The sequence below is a fragment of the Suricata suricatta genome, chromosome 2 (assembly GCF_006229205.1).
Source record: "Suricata suricatta isolate VVHF042 chromosome 2, meerkat_22Aug2017_6uvM2_HiC, whole genome shotgun sequence".
Taxonomy (NCBI): domain Eukaryota; kingdom Metazoa; phylum Chordata; class Mammalia; order Carnivora; family Herpestidae; genus Suricata; species Suricata suricatta.
In genome coordinates this window covers 146926536-146943828 of record NC_043701.1, presented here as the reverse complement: position 1 = coordinate 146943828, position 17293 = coordinate 146926536, and the positions used below count along the sequence as shown (strand labels likewise).

Genomic DNA, 17293 nt, shown 5'->3' with positions numbered 1-17293 from the left:
TGGGGACAAGAAAAGATGGGTTGGGGTCCTGGCTGGGTCACCTAAGGCGGGTGCCTTGAGCAGAGTGGGGACAGGGTTAGAAACAAGTCTGCCTAGGGTCCCTATTTCACTGGTTTTACAGCTTGGACGGGTTTCCAAACCTCTCTGGGCCTCAGTTTCGTTTCCTGTCAGATGGGGATAATGACACCACTTCCTTCGTGAGCGTTCAAACTTGTGATGCTCATCCATTCGTTACCATCACGCCTACCTTAGAGCCAGTGCTTTGTGTGTGCCCGCCCTCTTGGTTCTGCCGCTGCAGCAATCAGCCCTCCATTCCTCCCAGATTCTATGTGTGCCTTCCTGTGCCAGGCACTTCTTGCTGTGCGGAGCTGCTTGTAAGATAGACAGGTGGGGTGGGCCAGGGATAAGCAATACCCTATCTTCTCTGTTGGGACTCGGCTCAGGCATCAGCTGCTCTGGGCACTCTCTGAACTGCCAGCCCCCCCAGGGCACCTAGGCTCACTGATCTCCCTGCCTGTCTTCTCAGTCTGCATATCCTATAAACATGGGTGCTGGATTGTGCTAAGTGCTGTGGAAAAAGTAAGGACAGGAAGGGGCATGGGTTGGAGTAGATGATGACGTTGAAGTCGAGTTGTCGGGAAAGATTCCCCAGGAAGGCCACACATGAGGAAGGACCTCGAGGAGGTGAGGGAGTGTCTGGGAGAACAGCTTCTGGGGCAACAGCAAGGGTTGGAGCAAAGACCTTCAGGCAAGGAGGTGCCTGGTGGTGGAGGAATGGCCTAGAGCAAAGGAGAGAGCAGCCATGGAATCAGAGGAGTAGCTGGGGGGCTGGGGTGGGATGGTGGATGGGGTTGGGGGAGCGGCCTGGAAGATCACTGCAAGGACTCCGCTGAGAGGGGCACTCTTTACTTGGAGCAGAGGTGCGTGAGCTGGCTTAGGTCTTATGGGGCTACTGGTGGCCGCCATATTGGACAGGCTGTAGGGGCAAGGGAGGGCCTGGGACCAGGTGGAACAGTGAAAGGTGGTCAGAATTTGAAGGTCTTTTGAAGGAGGAACCAGTGGAGTTTACTGATAGGAATGGATGTAAAATGAGAGGGAGCAGACCTGAAGATGCATCTGGTTGCCACTTGAGTAGCTAGAAGAGGGAGTCGCCTTCATCAGAGAAGGGGAGGGTGTGGCAGATCCAGAGGTGGATTTCATACTTGCTAAGTGGGTGTTGCCTGGAGACGTCCCAGTGGAGCTCTGGGGCAGGCAGTGGATAGTGGGGTCTGGAGGGCGGGGGACAGTGAACTTGGAAGTCATCAGCATAGGGATGGCATAGCCATCACATAGAGTCCTGAGACTGGATGAGCCCACCAGAGGAGACTGTGGGTCAATGTGAGGACGAGGCAGGGAGGCCAGGTGGCCCCAACTTTCTGCCTGGGGTACCTGATTGCCCAGCACTGAGATGGGAACACAGGAGGAGGCTGGTGTTTAGACGAGATCCTGATGATTTCCAGAGAAGCCGTGCTATGCCCATGGGACATCACATGACTGTAGGATTGTAAAAGACATTTAGACTCCTAGGAAGTATGTATCTGGTTGTTAAATATCTGATTCTTAACTGGGGGCAGCTTTGCCCCCCAAGGGACATTTGGCAAAATATGGAGACTTTGGTGGTCAGCCTGGGAGATGGGGCCAGCTGGGACCGGCATCTGGTGGGTGGAGGCCAGGGATGCTGCTAAACACCCCGCTGGGCACAGGACGGCCTGTCACCATCCCCAGGAAGAATGATCTGGCCCCAAATATCAGTAGTGCTGAGGGGGGAAAGTTCTCTCTATTGTCTTCATTGAATATGATACTAAAAGTGAATATTTAGGGGCGCCTGGGTGGCTTAGTCAGTTAAGCGTCCAACTTCAGCTCTGGTCATGATCTCGCAGTTTCTGAGTTCAAGTCCCACATCAGGCTCTCTGCTGTCAGGGCAGAACCCTCTTTGGACCCTCTAGCCCCCTCTGCCTGCCCCTCCCCTGCTCATGCTCTCTCTCTCTCTCTCAAAAATAAATAATGAACTTTTCTTTAAGTGGACATTTAAAGAGCACCTGTTGGTCCCCTAGCTTAGCACCTGGTACCTATCTTAACTTCATTCTCCCGAAAGGGTAGCTACCTTCATTTTTTTCACCCTTACAGGTGTGGGAGTCTGACAACTTGGCAAAGTTAAGTCACGGTGCTCCCCCTGGTGGAGCTGAGGGGTGACCCCAGGCTGGGCTCTAAGCACCGTTCTAGAAGGCCTCAAAGGCCTGTGACATGTGTCAGGATGGGCTGGAAACACAGGGGTCACACAGTCTGGTTTAAAAAAAAAAAAAAGGGAAAGGGAAAAAGCCAAAAAATAGTAACAAGAGACCCTCAGCCTTCACGATGCATTTCTTCCTGAAATAATTGGCTGTTATGACTTTTTTTTTTTAACTAAAGCTAATAGAACTCTTTTCCTAAGTAGCAGAGAAAAAAGTAAGTGTAAACAATTGAATGCTGTGGAAAATCCGAGAGTTTGCTTTAATGACCTGTTTTACCTTCCTTGCTCTCACCTCTGCTGCCAGAGAGGAGGTTTTATATTATAGAGAATGTGTGTATAGTTGAACAAACCTTGGTTTGAATCCTGGCCCCTCCACTTGTTTGTTTGTGAGCTAAATGTTTAACTTCTCCGAGCGTCAGTTTATCCGTCTGTGATGCGGAGTCAGTACACTCCTTCCTATGGTGTATATGAGGACTAAGTGTGACTGTGCGTGTTAAGCATCTCACGCAGTGTTTTACATGTAGGAAGTCCTTAAACGTGGCAGCAGGACTTTAGTTTCTAGATACAGTGGAGCAACAGGGACCAGTGTGCTCTCTCACCTCAAACAATTCCCTCCCCACAAAAAAAGGACAAGTAATCTGAAAAAAAAAATGTAAGATACATTTAAGAATATTAGAGAGTGAAGGACTGTGACCTCCAAAAGATGGGAAATAAATGAGGTAAGGTCCACACCTGCCCCAGCTGGAGAAAGTTCCAGGCCGTGCTGCAGAAAGGGGAGCCCCAGGTAGACTCCTTGTACTCCATGCATTAAGGAGACAGAGCTTAGAGATGGAGAGGCCAAAGCATCTAGAGTTTTCAGGATGGGATATCCAGGAGGAAAGAGCTGCTCAAAGAGAAAATTCCTTGAGAACTCACCATGTGCGTATGAGGAAATGAGCTGAGCCCGAGGAGAGAGCCCCTAGAGACGATTCCGGGCAACTGCATCCTCCCTAACACAGGGCAGGGAATGGTACCTGTCCTGTCTGCCATCTTGGAAAACCTCACGACTCATGGGGCATTGCCTAGGAAACACAGAAGGGTTTTCCCTCAGCAGAGGGAAAGAACTGGCTCCACCCTGAGTGTTCTGGACCCACCTAAGAAACCTTAGGAGCAAAATCTATGAGGATCAAACTCTTTCCAAGTAACCTGACTTCATTCCAGAAAAGGACTCAAGAATTCTTAGAGGTTTACAAAAATGTTCAGCACCCAACGATTTAGGAATCACAATGCCTGGCACTGAGTATAAATATCAGGCATGCAAAGAATCAAGAAAACAGGATCCACAATGAGGAGAAAATGATACCAACCTAGAAATGACACTATTAGAATTTGGAGACATTAAAACAGTTTTCATACCTGTATTCTAATAGGTTCAAAAAGTTAAGTAGAGACATGGAAGATATTTTTAAAACCCAAATCAAGCTTCTATAGGTCAAAGATACCAGATATGGGACACCAGGGTGGCTCTGTCGGTTAAGTGTCCAACTCTTGATTTCAGCTCAGGTCTTGATCTCAAGGTTTTGAGTTCAAGCCCTGTGTTGGGCTCCATGCTAGGTGTGAAGGCTACTTAAAAAGAATGAAGTTTGTGGCTTGCACTAGGCACAAAAATTAACTCATAGACCTAAATGTAAATCCTAAAACCATGAAACTTCAAGGAGAAAACTTTTAGGACCTTGGTTTAGGCAAATATTTCTTAGAGAAGCACACTCAGTAAAAGAAAAACATTGATAAATTTGGCTTCACTAAAATTAAAAAACTCCCTTCCAAATACACTAAGAGAATGAAAAGAAAAGGCACAGACAGGAAGAAATACTTGCAGAACATATATAAAAGACTTGCATCCAGAATATGTAAAGAACTCTCAAAACTCAATAAGGAAAAAATGGACAATCAATTTCAGAAATGAACCAATGATTTCAACAGATATTTCACTGAAGAAGGTGCATGGATGGCAGTTAAGTACATAAAAAGATGTCCAAATCACTAGTCATTTGGGAACTGCAAATTTGACACAGCGCTATACCCCCACACACCCATGAGAATGGCTAACAGTAAAGGCTGACCATACGTACCACGTGGTGCGGAGAAGTGGAGCCCTTGGAACTTTCTGCACACCTGCTGGTGGGAATGTAATGGTGCAATTACTTGGGAAATCAGTTGTGGCTGTTTTTGTTTTTTTAAGTTTATCATAGGTATATAAAAATATGCAAGAATAGGAGCGCCTGGGTGGCTCAGTTAATCGTCTGACTTTGGCTCAGGTCATGATCTCAGTTCAGGGGTTCGAGCCCCACATCAGGCTCTGTGCTGACTGCTAGCTCAGAGCCTGGAGGCGGTCTTTGGATTCTGTTCTCCTTCTCTCTCTGACCCTCCCCCACTCATGCTGTCTTTCTATCTCTCAAAAATAAACATTAAAAAAATTTTTTAAATATGCAAGAATAGGGACGCATGCATGAGTGGATCCATTGGTTAAGCGTCTGACTTTGACTCTGATCGTGATCTCATGGTTCTTGGGTTCAAGCCCTGCATTGGGCTCTGTGCTGACAGCTCAGAGCCTGGAGCCTGCTTCAGATTCTGTGACTGTCTGTCTGTCTCTCTCAAAATTGAATAAACATTAAAACAATTTTTAAAAATAAGCACGAACAAACATATGTGAAGGTACGTGGAAAGGTAAGCACGCAGGCTCAGAGCATCAGGAGGGCAGGACTCCAGGCAGGGCCACAGCTGGACATGAGTGCACCTGCCAACCTCTGGGCGGGTCGGACCCAAGTTTGGTGGGAAACTTGAATGAAACTTGTGTGACTTGAATGGTTCCCTTAAGGTAAAAGAATTTAAAACGGAAGTCCATGGGTGCCTGGGTGGCTCAGTTAAGTGTCGGACTCTTGGTTTCAGCTCAGGCGATAATCTCAGGGTTTGTGGATCTGAGCCCCGTGTCAGACCCTGCACTTCTGCGCTGAGTGTGTGGAGCCTGATTGAGATTCTTTTCCTCCCCCTCCCCCCTCAAAAATAAATAAACTAAAAAAAAAAAAGTCAAGATTAGGTACAGAAGAGTATTTAGGACAAGCAAGTAACTATAACAAGTTATTGGAGTCCTAATCTTCTTCCGAGCCATCTTGAGACACTGGTTCAGGGAAGCTTATATAGCAAAGCTTCCTGGTGGCATGTGGCTTCCCCTCCTCGCCCTCTCCACCTCTGTGGCAGAGCCCACACCCCATGAATGACCATGGCAGCCACAAGCCATGAGTGTAGGCTTCGCTTCCAGCAGGTGCACACATACCTCTCTGGCTTTGGGCTCTGCCGTTCCCTGCCCTGTGCCGCCCTTCCCCTCCACCGCCCTGCTGCCCAGGGGCTGCCCCAGGCCCCCAAGGACCAGGGCTTGTGTGTGCGGTGAGGGCTCCAGAAGGCATCCTGGGGTCCCGGCAGGCTGGTTTCCTTGCTCACCACCCTCCTGAGCTGTGGGCCGCACAGGCCTGTCCAGACTGCTGGCCCTGCTCGGGTGTCCCCTCGGTGAGGATACACCCCACCCTGTGCTCCGGCTCTCAGAGCGTTCTTCCCTATTTCCTAGCCCTTGGTGGCTTTGCTAAAACCGCTGTCAGACTGATCCCACAGGCTGTCTTCTCTGTGAGGGCTGACAAGAGCATGGGGGGTGGGTCAGAGCAGGGGACTTTGAATCTGTCTCTACCACGTAATAGCTGTGTGAGTTCCAGCGAGTTCCTTAATCACTCTGTGCCTCATTTTCCTTGTCTGAGGAAACTGCAGAAAGTAACCGTACCTCCCACCACAGAGTCTTTGTGAAGATTAAAGAATCCTAGGAGGATGGTTTTGTCTGCTTAAGTGTCTGCAGCTTCCAGAAGAGTCCCGGGCAGGTACCAAGCACTCAGGAAGCACTTGCTCCTGTCTCTATCCCAGGGCTGCAGGCTCTAGCAATGGACGCCCTGGGTCTCCCGGTTCTCCCTAACTGCCCCCCCACCCAGGACCCCACCTGCAAACAGGCCTCCTTAGGGTCGGTGGCTCTGGGACCAGAGGCTAGTACCTGGGTGAGTTACATGTTGCAGGATGTTGGGAATGAACAAAGACAGACAAGATCATACTTGAAAATCCTTTAGATGAAGTTCAGTATAAATGGCTTTTGTGTACGCCCTACGGACAAAGACATTTATACATGAAAACATGAGACCCACTGGCACTACCATTAGGGAAAAAAATCATTTAACGAACATCTGAACTTTCCCATCCTGCATTTAGATCCCAAGTCTAGCTGCAAGTGGGGATGGGTGGGGAATTGTAGAGTGTTTTGCTCCATCCTGGTTTAATGGCAGGCCTCTGTAATGTTACTGTGTATGGAGGAGGATTTTTGGGCTGGGGAGAGAGGGCTGTAACGGAGTGGATATTAAAAGCATAGTGATGTTGCACTTTGTACTGAAGAGTGGTAACGCTGATTTAAAACAAAATACATAGCGAGGCTACTCTGGGTTGGGAACTTCTCCCAGCTGGCCTCCAATGTGAATGCTTTTTTCCTGAGAGTGCCCGGGGATGCTTCTAATGGTTTCTGTTTTGATGTGGGAATAGAACAAGGCGGAAACCTGGAAGAGCCCCAGAGACAGCCGTGGGAGGTGTGAAGGGAATGGCGGTGGGTGGGCGGGGGGCTGCCGTGGACAGATTTGGGAGAGGCGGCCTTCTCATGGGTCGGAGAAGAACAGGCTAGCTGGCGTGGGGGTGGACCGTGCCAGGGGAGCGTGTGCCCTGCTGTCCACATGGGGTCCTTGCAGTAAGCCTGTGTCTCCCTGTCTTGCAGGTGGTGCCGGGGAGCGAGAGAAGGTGCCGGCCAACCCCGAGGCGCTCCTGCTCATGGCCAGCTCCCAGCGTGACATGGAGGACTGGGTGCAGGCCATCCGCCGGGTCATCTGGGCCCCGCTTGGCGGAGGTACTGCCCGTAGATCGCATGCTCACCCTCTAGAACCCTTGCCTTCAGGTAATCATGCCCCCGCTGCCCCGCGCTGAGCCTGCAAGGCCTCTCTCACTCGGGACCCACTGGCTGTGGCCCTGGCTGCTCACAGCAGGCGAGCCGAGCTGTCCTCGGCCGTTGCTGGCCGCTGAGAGTCATGCCTCCAGGCACCAGGGAGGCAGCAGCAGGGGGAATCGGGGCCACTTCTGAAAACATGCCGTCCCCCAGCGAGAATCCTGTGGCGTGCGCTGCTGCCTCCCTGCGTCCAGACCCCTGCCAGACAGCAGGTGATTTTGAGGTGGTCTGCCAGGTCCAGCGTCCTTCCCTCTGCCGTGCCTTGCCATAGCCACATGGGGCATCCTGCGCCGCCCACACGACTGGCTCCTTGTTCTCGAGCTGAGAGTAGTGGTTGCCATTTACTCACCTTTATTAAAAACACTTATCAGATGCCTGAAACATACCTGGTTGTAGTCCGGACGCTCGGAAATTCAGTGATAAAATAGAGGATTCTCTGTCCCCCTCTCCCATCCATTGTCTAGTGGAAATGGACAATAGGCAAGTCAAGGTGTCACATGATTTTGAGTAGCGAGAAATGTAACAGAGTAAAGCTAAGTAGGATGGTAGAGGGGATGCTGTGTCAGATGCTGTAGCCCAGCCAGCTCAAGAGGTGGGAGGAGAGCCAGGGGAATGCTGGGCGAAGAGCATGCGGCCAGAGGGGCAAGCAAGTGCAAAGGCCCTGAGGTGGGAGTGAGAGATGTGGACACAGGAGCTCAGAAAGGCCACTAGGTCTGAGGTAGTTAGGACAGGAGAGTGGAGGACATAAGGCAGGAGAGGTCACCGAGGCCTTGGGGACATGGTGCGGGATCTCAGATTTTGTTCTCAATTGATGGGGCACCAAGGAAGGCTCTGAGCTGGAGACAGACATGACCTGACCCAGATATATAAAGGGCCCTCTGGCCGCCATGTGAGGGGTGGAGCAGAGAGAGACAGGAGTGGACACAGCAGGCTGAGACCAGGGTGATGGGGGCACAGGCTGGCATGGGAGGGGAGGGGACGGTGAAGGGCTCAGATGCAGTGTGTTCTGAAGGTAGAGCTGCCAGGGTCTGCGGACGGACACGGGGTGCAAGAGAAAGGCAGGGTGGCCCCCGGCTGTGCAGTTGGTGTCTCTCTGCAGTCACGTAAAGAGCTTTTAGAAAGGGTCACCGTGCTGGCTGGGTTGTGGCCACCGACTCCCTGCCGAATGTGGAGCCCAGGAGCGTGTGGCCCTGTGAACCATGATGTCCTCTCTCCTCTGCACAGCGTCTGAGTGGTGCACGCTGGGCAGGGACGGAAGCTCACCTTAGGGGGCTTGGAGCCCATCTCCAGACCCAGTGTGCTCCATCGACTGAGCCCCTCCCTTCCCCCCTCACCTCGCCAGCTCTCCTCTGCCATTCCCGGCTGTGGCCTGCCTGGCCAGGTCTCCTAGAACCACCAAACTTCATATAGAAGAGTTGCTATCACTGTGAAAGTCAGTTTTATCCTGTGCTTCATAAATGCCCTCACACTGATAGCCATGGCCTCCCTGCCTCCTGATGGTCACGGCAACTTTGCCCCAAGACCCAGGCGCACCCAGGGATTTCTGCAGCCTTCACAGACTTCCTTGGGTTTGCACCACCCAAGTGCAGTGGTTGGAACTGAAACCATGGAACAAAATCACACCCAGGAGCAGACCTTCACGTGGCTGGACCTTGATTTACAACAGGTGCATCTTCGAACAAGGGCGGGGAGGAGGACAACATCATCGTGATCCTGGGGTAGAGAAAGATTCTTTTTGCAGGAGTTATAAAAATCATTAATCTTTTAGGAAAGATTGATAAACTATACTCCACACAAGGAGGAGCATCTGTTCATTAAAAGGTAGGTTAAGAAAATGAAAAGACCAGCATCTGCAGTGGGAGGAGGTGTTTGCACCACATCCAGGCATTGGACGACTTACTCCTCAAACCCCTACAAACCTGTAAGCAACGACAGACAAGGCACTTTCCAAAAACTAAATCCTCGCGACCAGTGGACAGAGGCAGCGGCTTTCAGCCTCGTTAGGCTTCAGGCAAGCGCGTTGAACCACACCACGCCGCCTGCAGTCACCCACCAGAAGGACTAAATGAAGAAGGTGGGCAGTTCCAGGTGGTCACGAGGACAGAGAGCTGCAGGCTCTTGCGTGTATCGCTAGGGTCCGCGAGAGCTGCTACGCACCCCGAGGACCCAGCAGTGCCACCGCTAGGCATGTCCCAGATAGAAACTTGCCCAAGCCCCGGGGACTTGGACATGTCACACGTTCACAGCACCATTACCCATGATGGCCGGACACTAACCAGCTGTTTCGGAGCCATCCAGGGGGTCCACGAATATGATTCGCTCTTGCAGCAGGACACGACAGCAATGGGAAAGAAATTACCTACAGCTCCGCCTAGCGAAGCGCATGAATCCTAAAAACCTACCATGGGACTAGGGAGGCTTGATAACATGCTAAAGGTACAATTCCATTTATATAAAGTTGAAAAATGGCGCAGAAAGAAACCGTATTATTTGTGGATGGGTAATTAGGCAGCAGAAATAAAGGAAGGCAAAGAAACGGACACCATAAATGTGCGGATAATAGTCCTGGTTACACACGTGTTCATTTTACAGTAATGTGTTCATCGGTACATGTATGCTTTAAGTACGTTTCTGGATGTGCACATACTTCACTATATAAAATTTAAAAAACGCAGCGAAACTAAAGGCTGACTATGTAATTTGGCCAAGACAACCCAGCTAGTCAGGGGGCAAAGCTGAGAAACAAAGGTGGATGTTCTAGCCCCGAGGCCATGCTTTGACTCAGACCATGCAGGGCGCTGGCACACCCGGTCTACTCTATTCGTGGTGCCAGCTTCTGGCCACGTATCTGTCTCTCCCTCTCCCTCTCTCTCCTTCTCCCTTCCTTCTCTGTGCTTGCTCAGAACAGGGACCTCTGCAGAATCCCCCAGAGAACCCAGATCTGTCCCTCCCTCGGGCCCCCCAGCGTTTATCAAATTTCTCGGGCTGTGTGCTGAGGAACTTGTAAGATTTCAGACAGGAACTGTCATCAAAGGCGCTTATCTCCCTTCTACCAGAAGCATAGAGGAAATGCGGCAATCCCGGGGGTTAGCGACGGCAGACATGTCTGGGCAGGCCACGGGCACTCGCAGGTGGGTTCAGTCGGCCTCTGCAGGTTTCTTGGCAAAGCTGTTATTAGCCTGGGTTCCCCTGGAAAGGAGGCTTAGAGGATCAGTCCTTCTTTCACTGTTAACAACGGAGTGCGTGAGCCTTTGCAAGCATGCTCGCTCTGGCAGAGAGCAGGCCACCTCTGACAGCCAGCAATGCGCAGTGTGCCTGCTGCGGTCAGGGCCAGCGCGGCGGTCCCCGCAGAGACAGCTGGGGGCAGCAGACCCACAGGGTCAGCGGAGCCCGTTATTGGTGCTGGCCTGCCCAGAGGTGGCCCTGACAGCAGTCCCTCTTATCTGGGCTTTCATTCATTCACTCAGCCAATCATTCATTCACTTGAGAATGTGTTCTAGGGCCAGGGACACAGCAGTGAACAGGAAAGACAAGGTCTCTACCCTCATGAAATGCACATTCTAGAAGAGGGAACAGGTAACAAGTAAGCCCATTGCAGGTTAGACGATGAGGTCAGTGGAGAAAGGTGAGTGGGAAAGGGCAAGTGAAGGCGATGGAGGTCACAGTTTCATGACATTTGAGGCAAGGAGGTGACAGGGATGAACTACACGTGTGTATCTGGGCAGAGAGTTTTGGAGGCAGAGGCAGCAGTGTCCATGTTGGAAGAGCAGCAAAGAAGCGAGTGTGCCTGGGGCAGAGTCTGGGAAGAGGGAGAGAGCAGGAAGTGGGCCAGGGAGGTAATGGGGTGCTAGTCAGCAGGGCCTTGTTGTCATGGTGATGACTCTGGCTTTCCCTGAGTGACGCGGCGTGTTGGTGGGTTTTGAACAGAGAATGGCAGAGCCTAACAGGTCTCTCACGGGATCCCTCTGGCCACGTGTTGAGAATAGATTCCAGAAGGCAAGGTCAGAAACGGGGAGACCAGCTAGGAGCTCGTTAATGCAACAACGCAAGTGAGAGATGATGGCAGCTCGGCACAGGGCGGTATTGGTGATAAGAAGTAATTGAATTCTTGATGTATTTTAAGGTAAAGTCAGTGTAAGTATTTCCCTGCTGGAATGGAAGAAAGGTATAAGAATGAGAGAAGTCAAGGGTAAATCCAGGATGTTTTGAGCTAAGAACTGGAAGGATGGATTAGCCATTAGCAGATGAGAAAGACCAAAGGAAGTGCAGTGTTTGGAATGAAGAGTGAGAGAGTTCCCAGTGGGGCTTAGTCTGAGATTCCTGTTAGAGGCCCAAGTTTATTATTATTTTTTTAATGTTTATTTATTTTTGAGAGACAGAATGAGCAGGGGAGGGGCCGAAAGAGAGGGAGACACAGAATCTGAAGCAGGCTCCAGGCCCTGAGCTGTCAGCACAGAGCCCAATGCAAGGCTGGAACCATGAACCGCGAGATGATGACCTGAGCCAAAGTCGGAGGTTTAACTGACTGAGCCACCCAGGCACCCCTAGAGGCTCAAGTTTAAATGTCTAACTGGCGATTTAACATTTAAATCTAGAAAACTGGAGAGAGGACTGGGTTGGAAGGAGAATTTGGAGGCTGTTGATGTATATGGGATTTGAAGCCATGAGGCTGGGGTGAGACACCACAGAGTGAGTGTAGAGACAGCAGAGGACCAGGGCTGAACCCTGAGCTGCTCCCCGGTGAGAAGTCAAGGACAAGAGAGGAGGAGCCAGCAGAGGGGGCTCAGAAGGAGAGCTGGTGAGGAGGGAGAGGAGCCAGGAGTGAGTTGGGGATCTTGGGGCAACTGAAGAGAATGTCTAGGGAGGAAGGAGCCGCGACAACATGCACTGTTGACAGATCAACCAGAAGAGAACAGACATCAAGCACAGTTCATTGCTGACTTGGGCAAGCTTGGTTCTGGTGGAGCGCTGTGGATAAAGCTTGATAATAGTGGGTGTGAGAAAGGGTAAGAGGAGGGAATTGGAGTTTGGGAATAACCAACTGTTTCAAGAAGTTTGCTATAAAGGGAAAGAGAAATGGGACAGTGGCTGGAGGGGAGGTCAGGCGAAGAGAGGATTGGTTTTTTGTTTTGTTGCAAAAGCTTGATGGTACTAGAGAGGGAGAGAAGAATGGCTGGAGCACTGATCTCTCTTGTGGATATAGATGCAAAACCCTCAACAAAATACTTACAAATTGAGTCCAGCAATATATGAAAGGATTATTCAAATGAAGTAAGATTTATGAGCAAATGAGATTTATCCCAGGAATACAAGGATAGTTTACACCTGAAAATCAACAATTGTAATACCATAGAATAAAGGACCAAAACCACATGATTGGGCTGCCTGGGTGGCTCAGTTACTTAAGTATCTGACTCTTGATCTCAGCTCAGTTCTTGATCTCAGGGTTGTGAATTCAAGCCCCTCTCCCCTCTCCCCTCTCCCCCCGACCCTGTTGGGCTCTCTGCTGGATGCATGAAGCCTACTTAAAAGAAAACAAAACACCACATGATCATCTCAGTAGACTCAGAGAAAGTATTTAATAAAGCCTGAGTCCTTTCCTGATGCAAATAAGTGGCCTACAGATGAGGGTAGAAACAAGCTTATTGAACTTTATTAAGAGTGTGTATCTACAAAAAACCCAAAGGTAACATCCTACTCATGGAGGAAGACTGGATACTTTTCCTCTGACATCAGGAACAAGACACCGACTCTCACTTTCCTCACTTCTATTCAGCACTGCACTGGAGGTTCTAGCTAGAGCAGTTAGGCAAGAAAATGACATACATCCAGATTGGAAAGGAAGAAAAGTAAAAGTATCTCTTATTTGCAGATAATAGGATCTCATATACAGAAAATCTTAAGAAATCCACTAGAAAACAATTAGAAGTCATAAAAATTTCAGTAAGCCTGCAGGATATAAGGTCAGTCTAAACTAATCAGCTGTCTTTCTGTTCAGTAGCCATGAGCAAACTGACCATGAAATTAAGAAAACTTCATTTACAATAGCATCCCAAAGAAGGGAATACTTAGGAATGAATGTAACAAAAGAAATATAAAACTTAATACTCTTGGCAAAATGTTGTTAAAGATACTAAAAAAGACCTAAATAAATGAAAAGACATCCCATGTTCATGGATCAGAAGACTTGATATTGTGAAGAGGGTCATGCTCTCCTGTGGATCTCTGGACTTCTGTGCCCAGCTCTGGGAACATGGGCCCTGAAGGCCCCATCAGAGCAGCACCTCCTACCCAGCTCACCGTGAGAGGGAAAAAGAGAAAACCACTGAGTACCCAGGGTTACCTGGAATCCGGCATGTGCTTGCATGGATGAACCCTTGCCTGGTTATCTGGAGAGAGCCTGAAAGCTCTCAAAGGTGGGTCTGTTATGCATAGGAAGGTGCTTGGCAAAGCCAAGCACTGATGGGTGAGAGGAGGCAGAGTGAGCACAGATTTCAGCATCAGGCTGTGTGGTCTGAGTATGATCTGGCTCTGCCGTTTGCTGGCTGTGTAACCTTGGGTATGCCAGTTACCCTCTCTGTGTCTTTGTCTGCAAAATGGAATAAGAATGCCTTCTTTGCAGGATTGTCATGAGAATTAAGAGAGAAGACAGATGCAAAGTGCTCAGCACTTAGTATTAGTTCAAATGTTAGCTAGCATCAGAGGCACCCCCAGGAAGGCTTGTGAAATAGACTGCTGCCCCACCCACAGGGATTCCTGCTCACCTGGGCGGTGCCCTAGAATCTGTATTTCTAACAAGTTCCCAGGGGCTGCTGGTCTGGGGCCTGTATTTTGTGAACCTCTGTGTTTTGGAAGGGTGATGAGCACTGTTGAAAGAAAGACAAATAGAGCAGTTTTAAAAAAAATTTTTTTTATTTTTTTTCCATAATATTTTATTGTCAAATTGTTTTCCATACAACACCCAGTGCTCTTCCCCTTAAGTGCCCTCCACCATCACCACCACCTCTTTTCCCCCCTCAGAGCAGTTTTAAATACCGTGATGAGGGCAGGACATTGAAACAGTCTCGGAGGTGAGAAAGCCAGCCAGGACGGCTGGTGGAAGTGGGCCAGACGGAGGCAGCAGCAGCGAGCACGTGGGATGTGGTCTTGAAGCAGCGTGGAGGGGGCAGGCCGGAGGGGTGAGGGACAGGGCTGATGGGAAGGAGCCTCCCACACCCCCTCAAGGACTTTGGTTCTCACTCCTAAGTGAAAGGGGGAGGGCGTATTGGAGGGTTTTGAGCTGAGGAATGATGGCATCTGATGTACAGTTGAAAAGGGCCATTCCGACTGCTGGCCTGAGAGGGACTAATCCAGGCAGGAGACACGGGCGCTTTCACTGTGGCAGGTGGCGGTGAAAGTAATCAGGTTCTGAATCTGTTTGGAAAGTAGGACCGACAAGCACCAGATGGGAGTGTGTGCAGGTGACTCATGGGGTCTGGCTGAGAGGCCTTAGGGACAGAGCTGTCATTAACCAGGAGTGCAGATCAGGTTCAGGAGGTCGCGGCCCGACTGCAGTTCCATTTGGACACTTTTGAGTGTGAGATGACTATTTGTCATTAAGCTAGGGCAGGTACTGCATGGGCAGCTGGATGCAGGTGTCCGGGATCAGCGCTCAGGACCTAGGGGCTCTGAGAAGGGGGGAGGGGCAGAGAGAGAGAGGGAGACTGAGGATCTGAAGCAGGCTCTGTGCTGACAGCAGCAAGCCAGATGCAGGGCTCAAACCCACAGACCGAGAGATTGTGACCTGGCCCGAAGTTAGACACTCTACCAACTGAGCCACCCAGGTGGCCCCCCAAGGGGACAATTTTAAGACTATCTCTGAACAGGTACCCAACCCTAACAGGTTCCACAGCTATAAATAACCCCCTCAACATGGGGTGGCTGTCCTACTGGCTGGGGCATAATCTAGTGCCCCTCAGAGTCCAGAGCCTTCTAAACGGAAGGCCCCTGTAGACTTCCATCCGTCTGGGATCCTGTGTGGGAGTCAAAGGGCATCCTTAGAGGCTGGCGGGTCTGACCACACAGGTAGGAAGCTCAGGAGGAAAAAGCAAGTTGGCACCAGAGTCCACATGGCCACTGGGAGGGTCCACCCACCCCCCAGAGCAGGTGACTCAAACTGAGCCCTTGGGTCCTTCTCTTTAGAAGGTGCACAGTGTGGCTCAGACCCAGAGGGTCCCTGGGTGGTAGGAGCCCTAGGCTTTTCTGACAGGTTTAGCGCAGGGCATTCCTTGGTTTGTGGCCCTCATCAGAATCATGAAATGCCCTTCCTCCCTTCTTGTGTACTTGAACTCTGGGAAGGGAGAACGCTGAGGCCCTCCCCACAACCCAGGGCTGAGGAGGATGTTGGCCTCACCCTCATCCTAGTAGCAGGGCCAGGACTAGGGAGCCCCGGGCTTGCAGCACAGAATTTAAGGGGGCACCAAAAGCTTCAGTAATCAAGATGAACATGTCATTGTGATATTTATCATGGAAATGAATGCAGAAAGTCCCTTACGTTAGTTTCTTATTGCTGCTCTAACACATTGCCCACACTTAGTGGCTCAAAACAACACAAAGTTATCCTGTCGTAACTGGGGAGGTCAGAAGTCAGAACTGACCTTAGCTAACATCAGGGTGTTGGAAGGACCTGTTCCTTCTGAGGGCTCTTGGGAGACCCCGTTCCTCACCTGTTCACCTGCTAGACGCTGCCCACATTCTTCGTTGTGACCTCGTCTCTCGGTCTCTGCTTTCCTCCTTACATCATTACCTCTTCTGTAGTCAGCCTTCCCTCAGCCTCCCTTTTAGAAAGCCTGCCAGTATAATCTCTCCATCCTTAATCTAATCCTGTCTGCAAAGTCCCTTTTATTAGGTGAGGTAACACAGTCACAGGTCCCAAGGGTGAGGATGTGGACATTTTAGGGGTGCGAGGAGGGGGAGTCATTATTTTGCTACCACATCCACGGTAAATCCCAAAATTTCAAATGAAGACAGGCTCCATGGGATTAGGGGGAGACGGTCACAGGGTCTGTGCCAAAAGCTGGGTTGCAGCCTGTCATTATTTGTAATTTTGATAATTTGTTCATCATGGTTCTTTTTTTTTTTTTTGCATTAACTTGTATTTGTTCAAATGCTGCAGTAAATGTTTATCTTGCTTATTGAAGTTGACACCTCCTTGAGTTTTACACAGGTGGTGAGTGCCTCAGAGCAAGAAGGGTGGCCGTGCACTGCACACTCAGCTTTTGGATGAGCCCTCACCCCTTCTAGCCCCAGGGCTCCTGGGAGCCCCTCCCTTACAGAATTTTGCCCACAGACCCCTGCGGGTCTCTATTCCTCCGGCCTGGTGATGCCAAGCCCCCAGCTTTGCTTTGCACCCGTCCTCCTGGTGTGTATACCCCTGAGGCTGGCGATCCATCCCAGTCTTCAGACTTTGGAAGTATTGGATTATGGGTTCATTTCACTGGGACAGAATCCCGCCCTGGAAAGAACCTTTGCAGAAAGGGAATTTAAGTCTGGATGGAAGGTCTGTCACTTACTAGCTGTGTGACCTTAGGAAAATTCTATAAGCTCTCTAGGCTTTAGCTGCCGCGTCTGTAAAATGGGGACATTAATGCTCACCTCTCAGAGCTGAACAAGACACCTTAGTTTAAGTCCCAAGCACCAGCTCTGATGCCAGGAGCCCAGTGTTCGATCCACGCCCAAGCCCTCTATCGGGGTGATACAGACGGTTACCTGACCCTTCTGGGCCTCCTCTGCCCCATCCGAAACACATCCGCCTGCGGGGAATGGGAGCTCCTAGAGCGAGTCCTGGTCCCACTGCTGGCAGGGACCATCGCTGGGAGCTGCCGGCATTTGTACCTCCGGAGCCTAGTATCCTGGAGCGTTCGGGAAAAGGGGGTGAACGTCTGAACCTGGAGCTCTTCCTGGGGGCCGACTTCAGGCGTGGCCTTTCT

General features: G+C 50.4%; 1 protein-coding gene across 8 annotated transcripts in view; it reads left to right on the top strand.

Annotated features, from left to right (window-relative positions):
* ARHGAP22 (Rho GTPase activating protein 22) overlaps positions 1-17293 on the top strand; it is a 168064-nt gene that overhangs the window by 134550 nt on the left and 16221 nt on the right. For 7 of the 8 annotated variants that reach the window (XM_029932092.1, XM_029932094.1, XM_029932093.1 and 4 more), the window contains one exon: positions 7101-7277. In XM_029932092.1, coding sequence (XP_029787952.1) covers positions 7101-7277 — 177 coding nt within the window. The remainder of the gene's footprint in view (positions 1-7100; positions 7278-17293) is intronic. The other variant, XM_029932095.1, reaches the window with a different exon arrangement.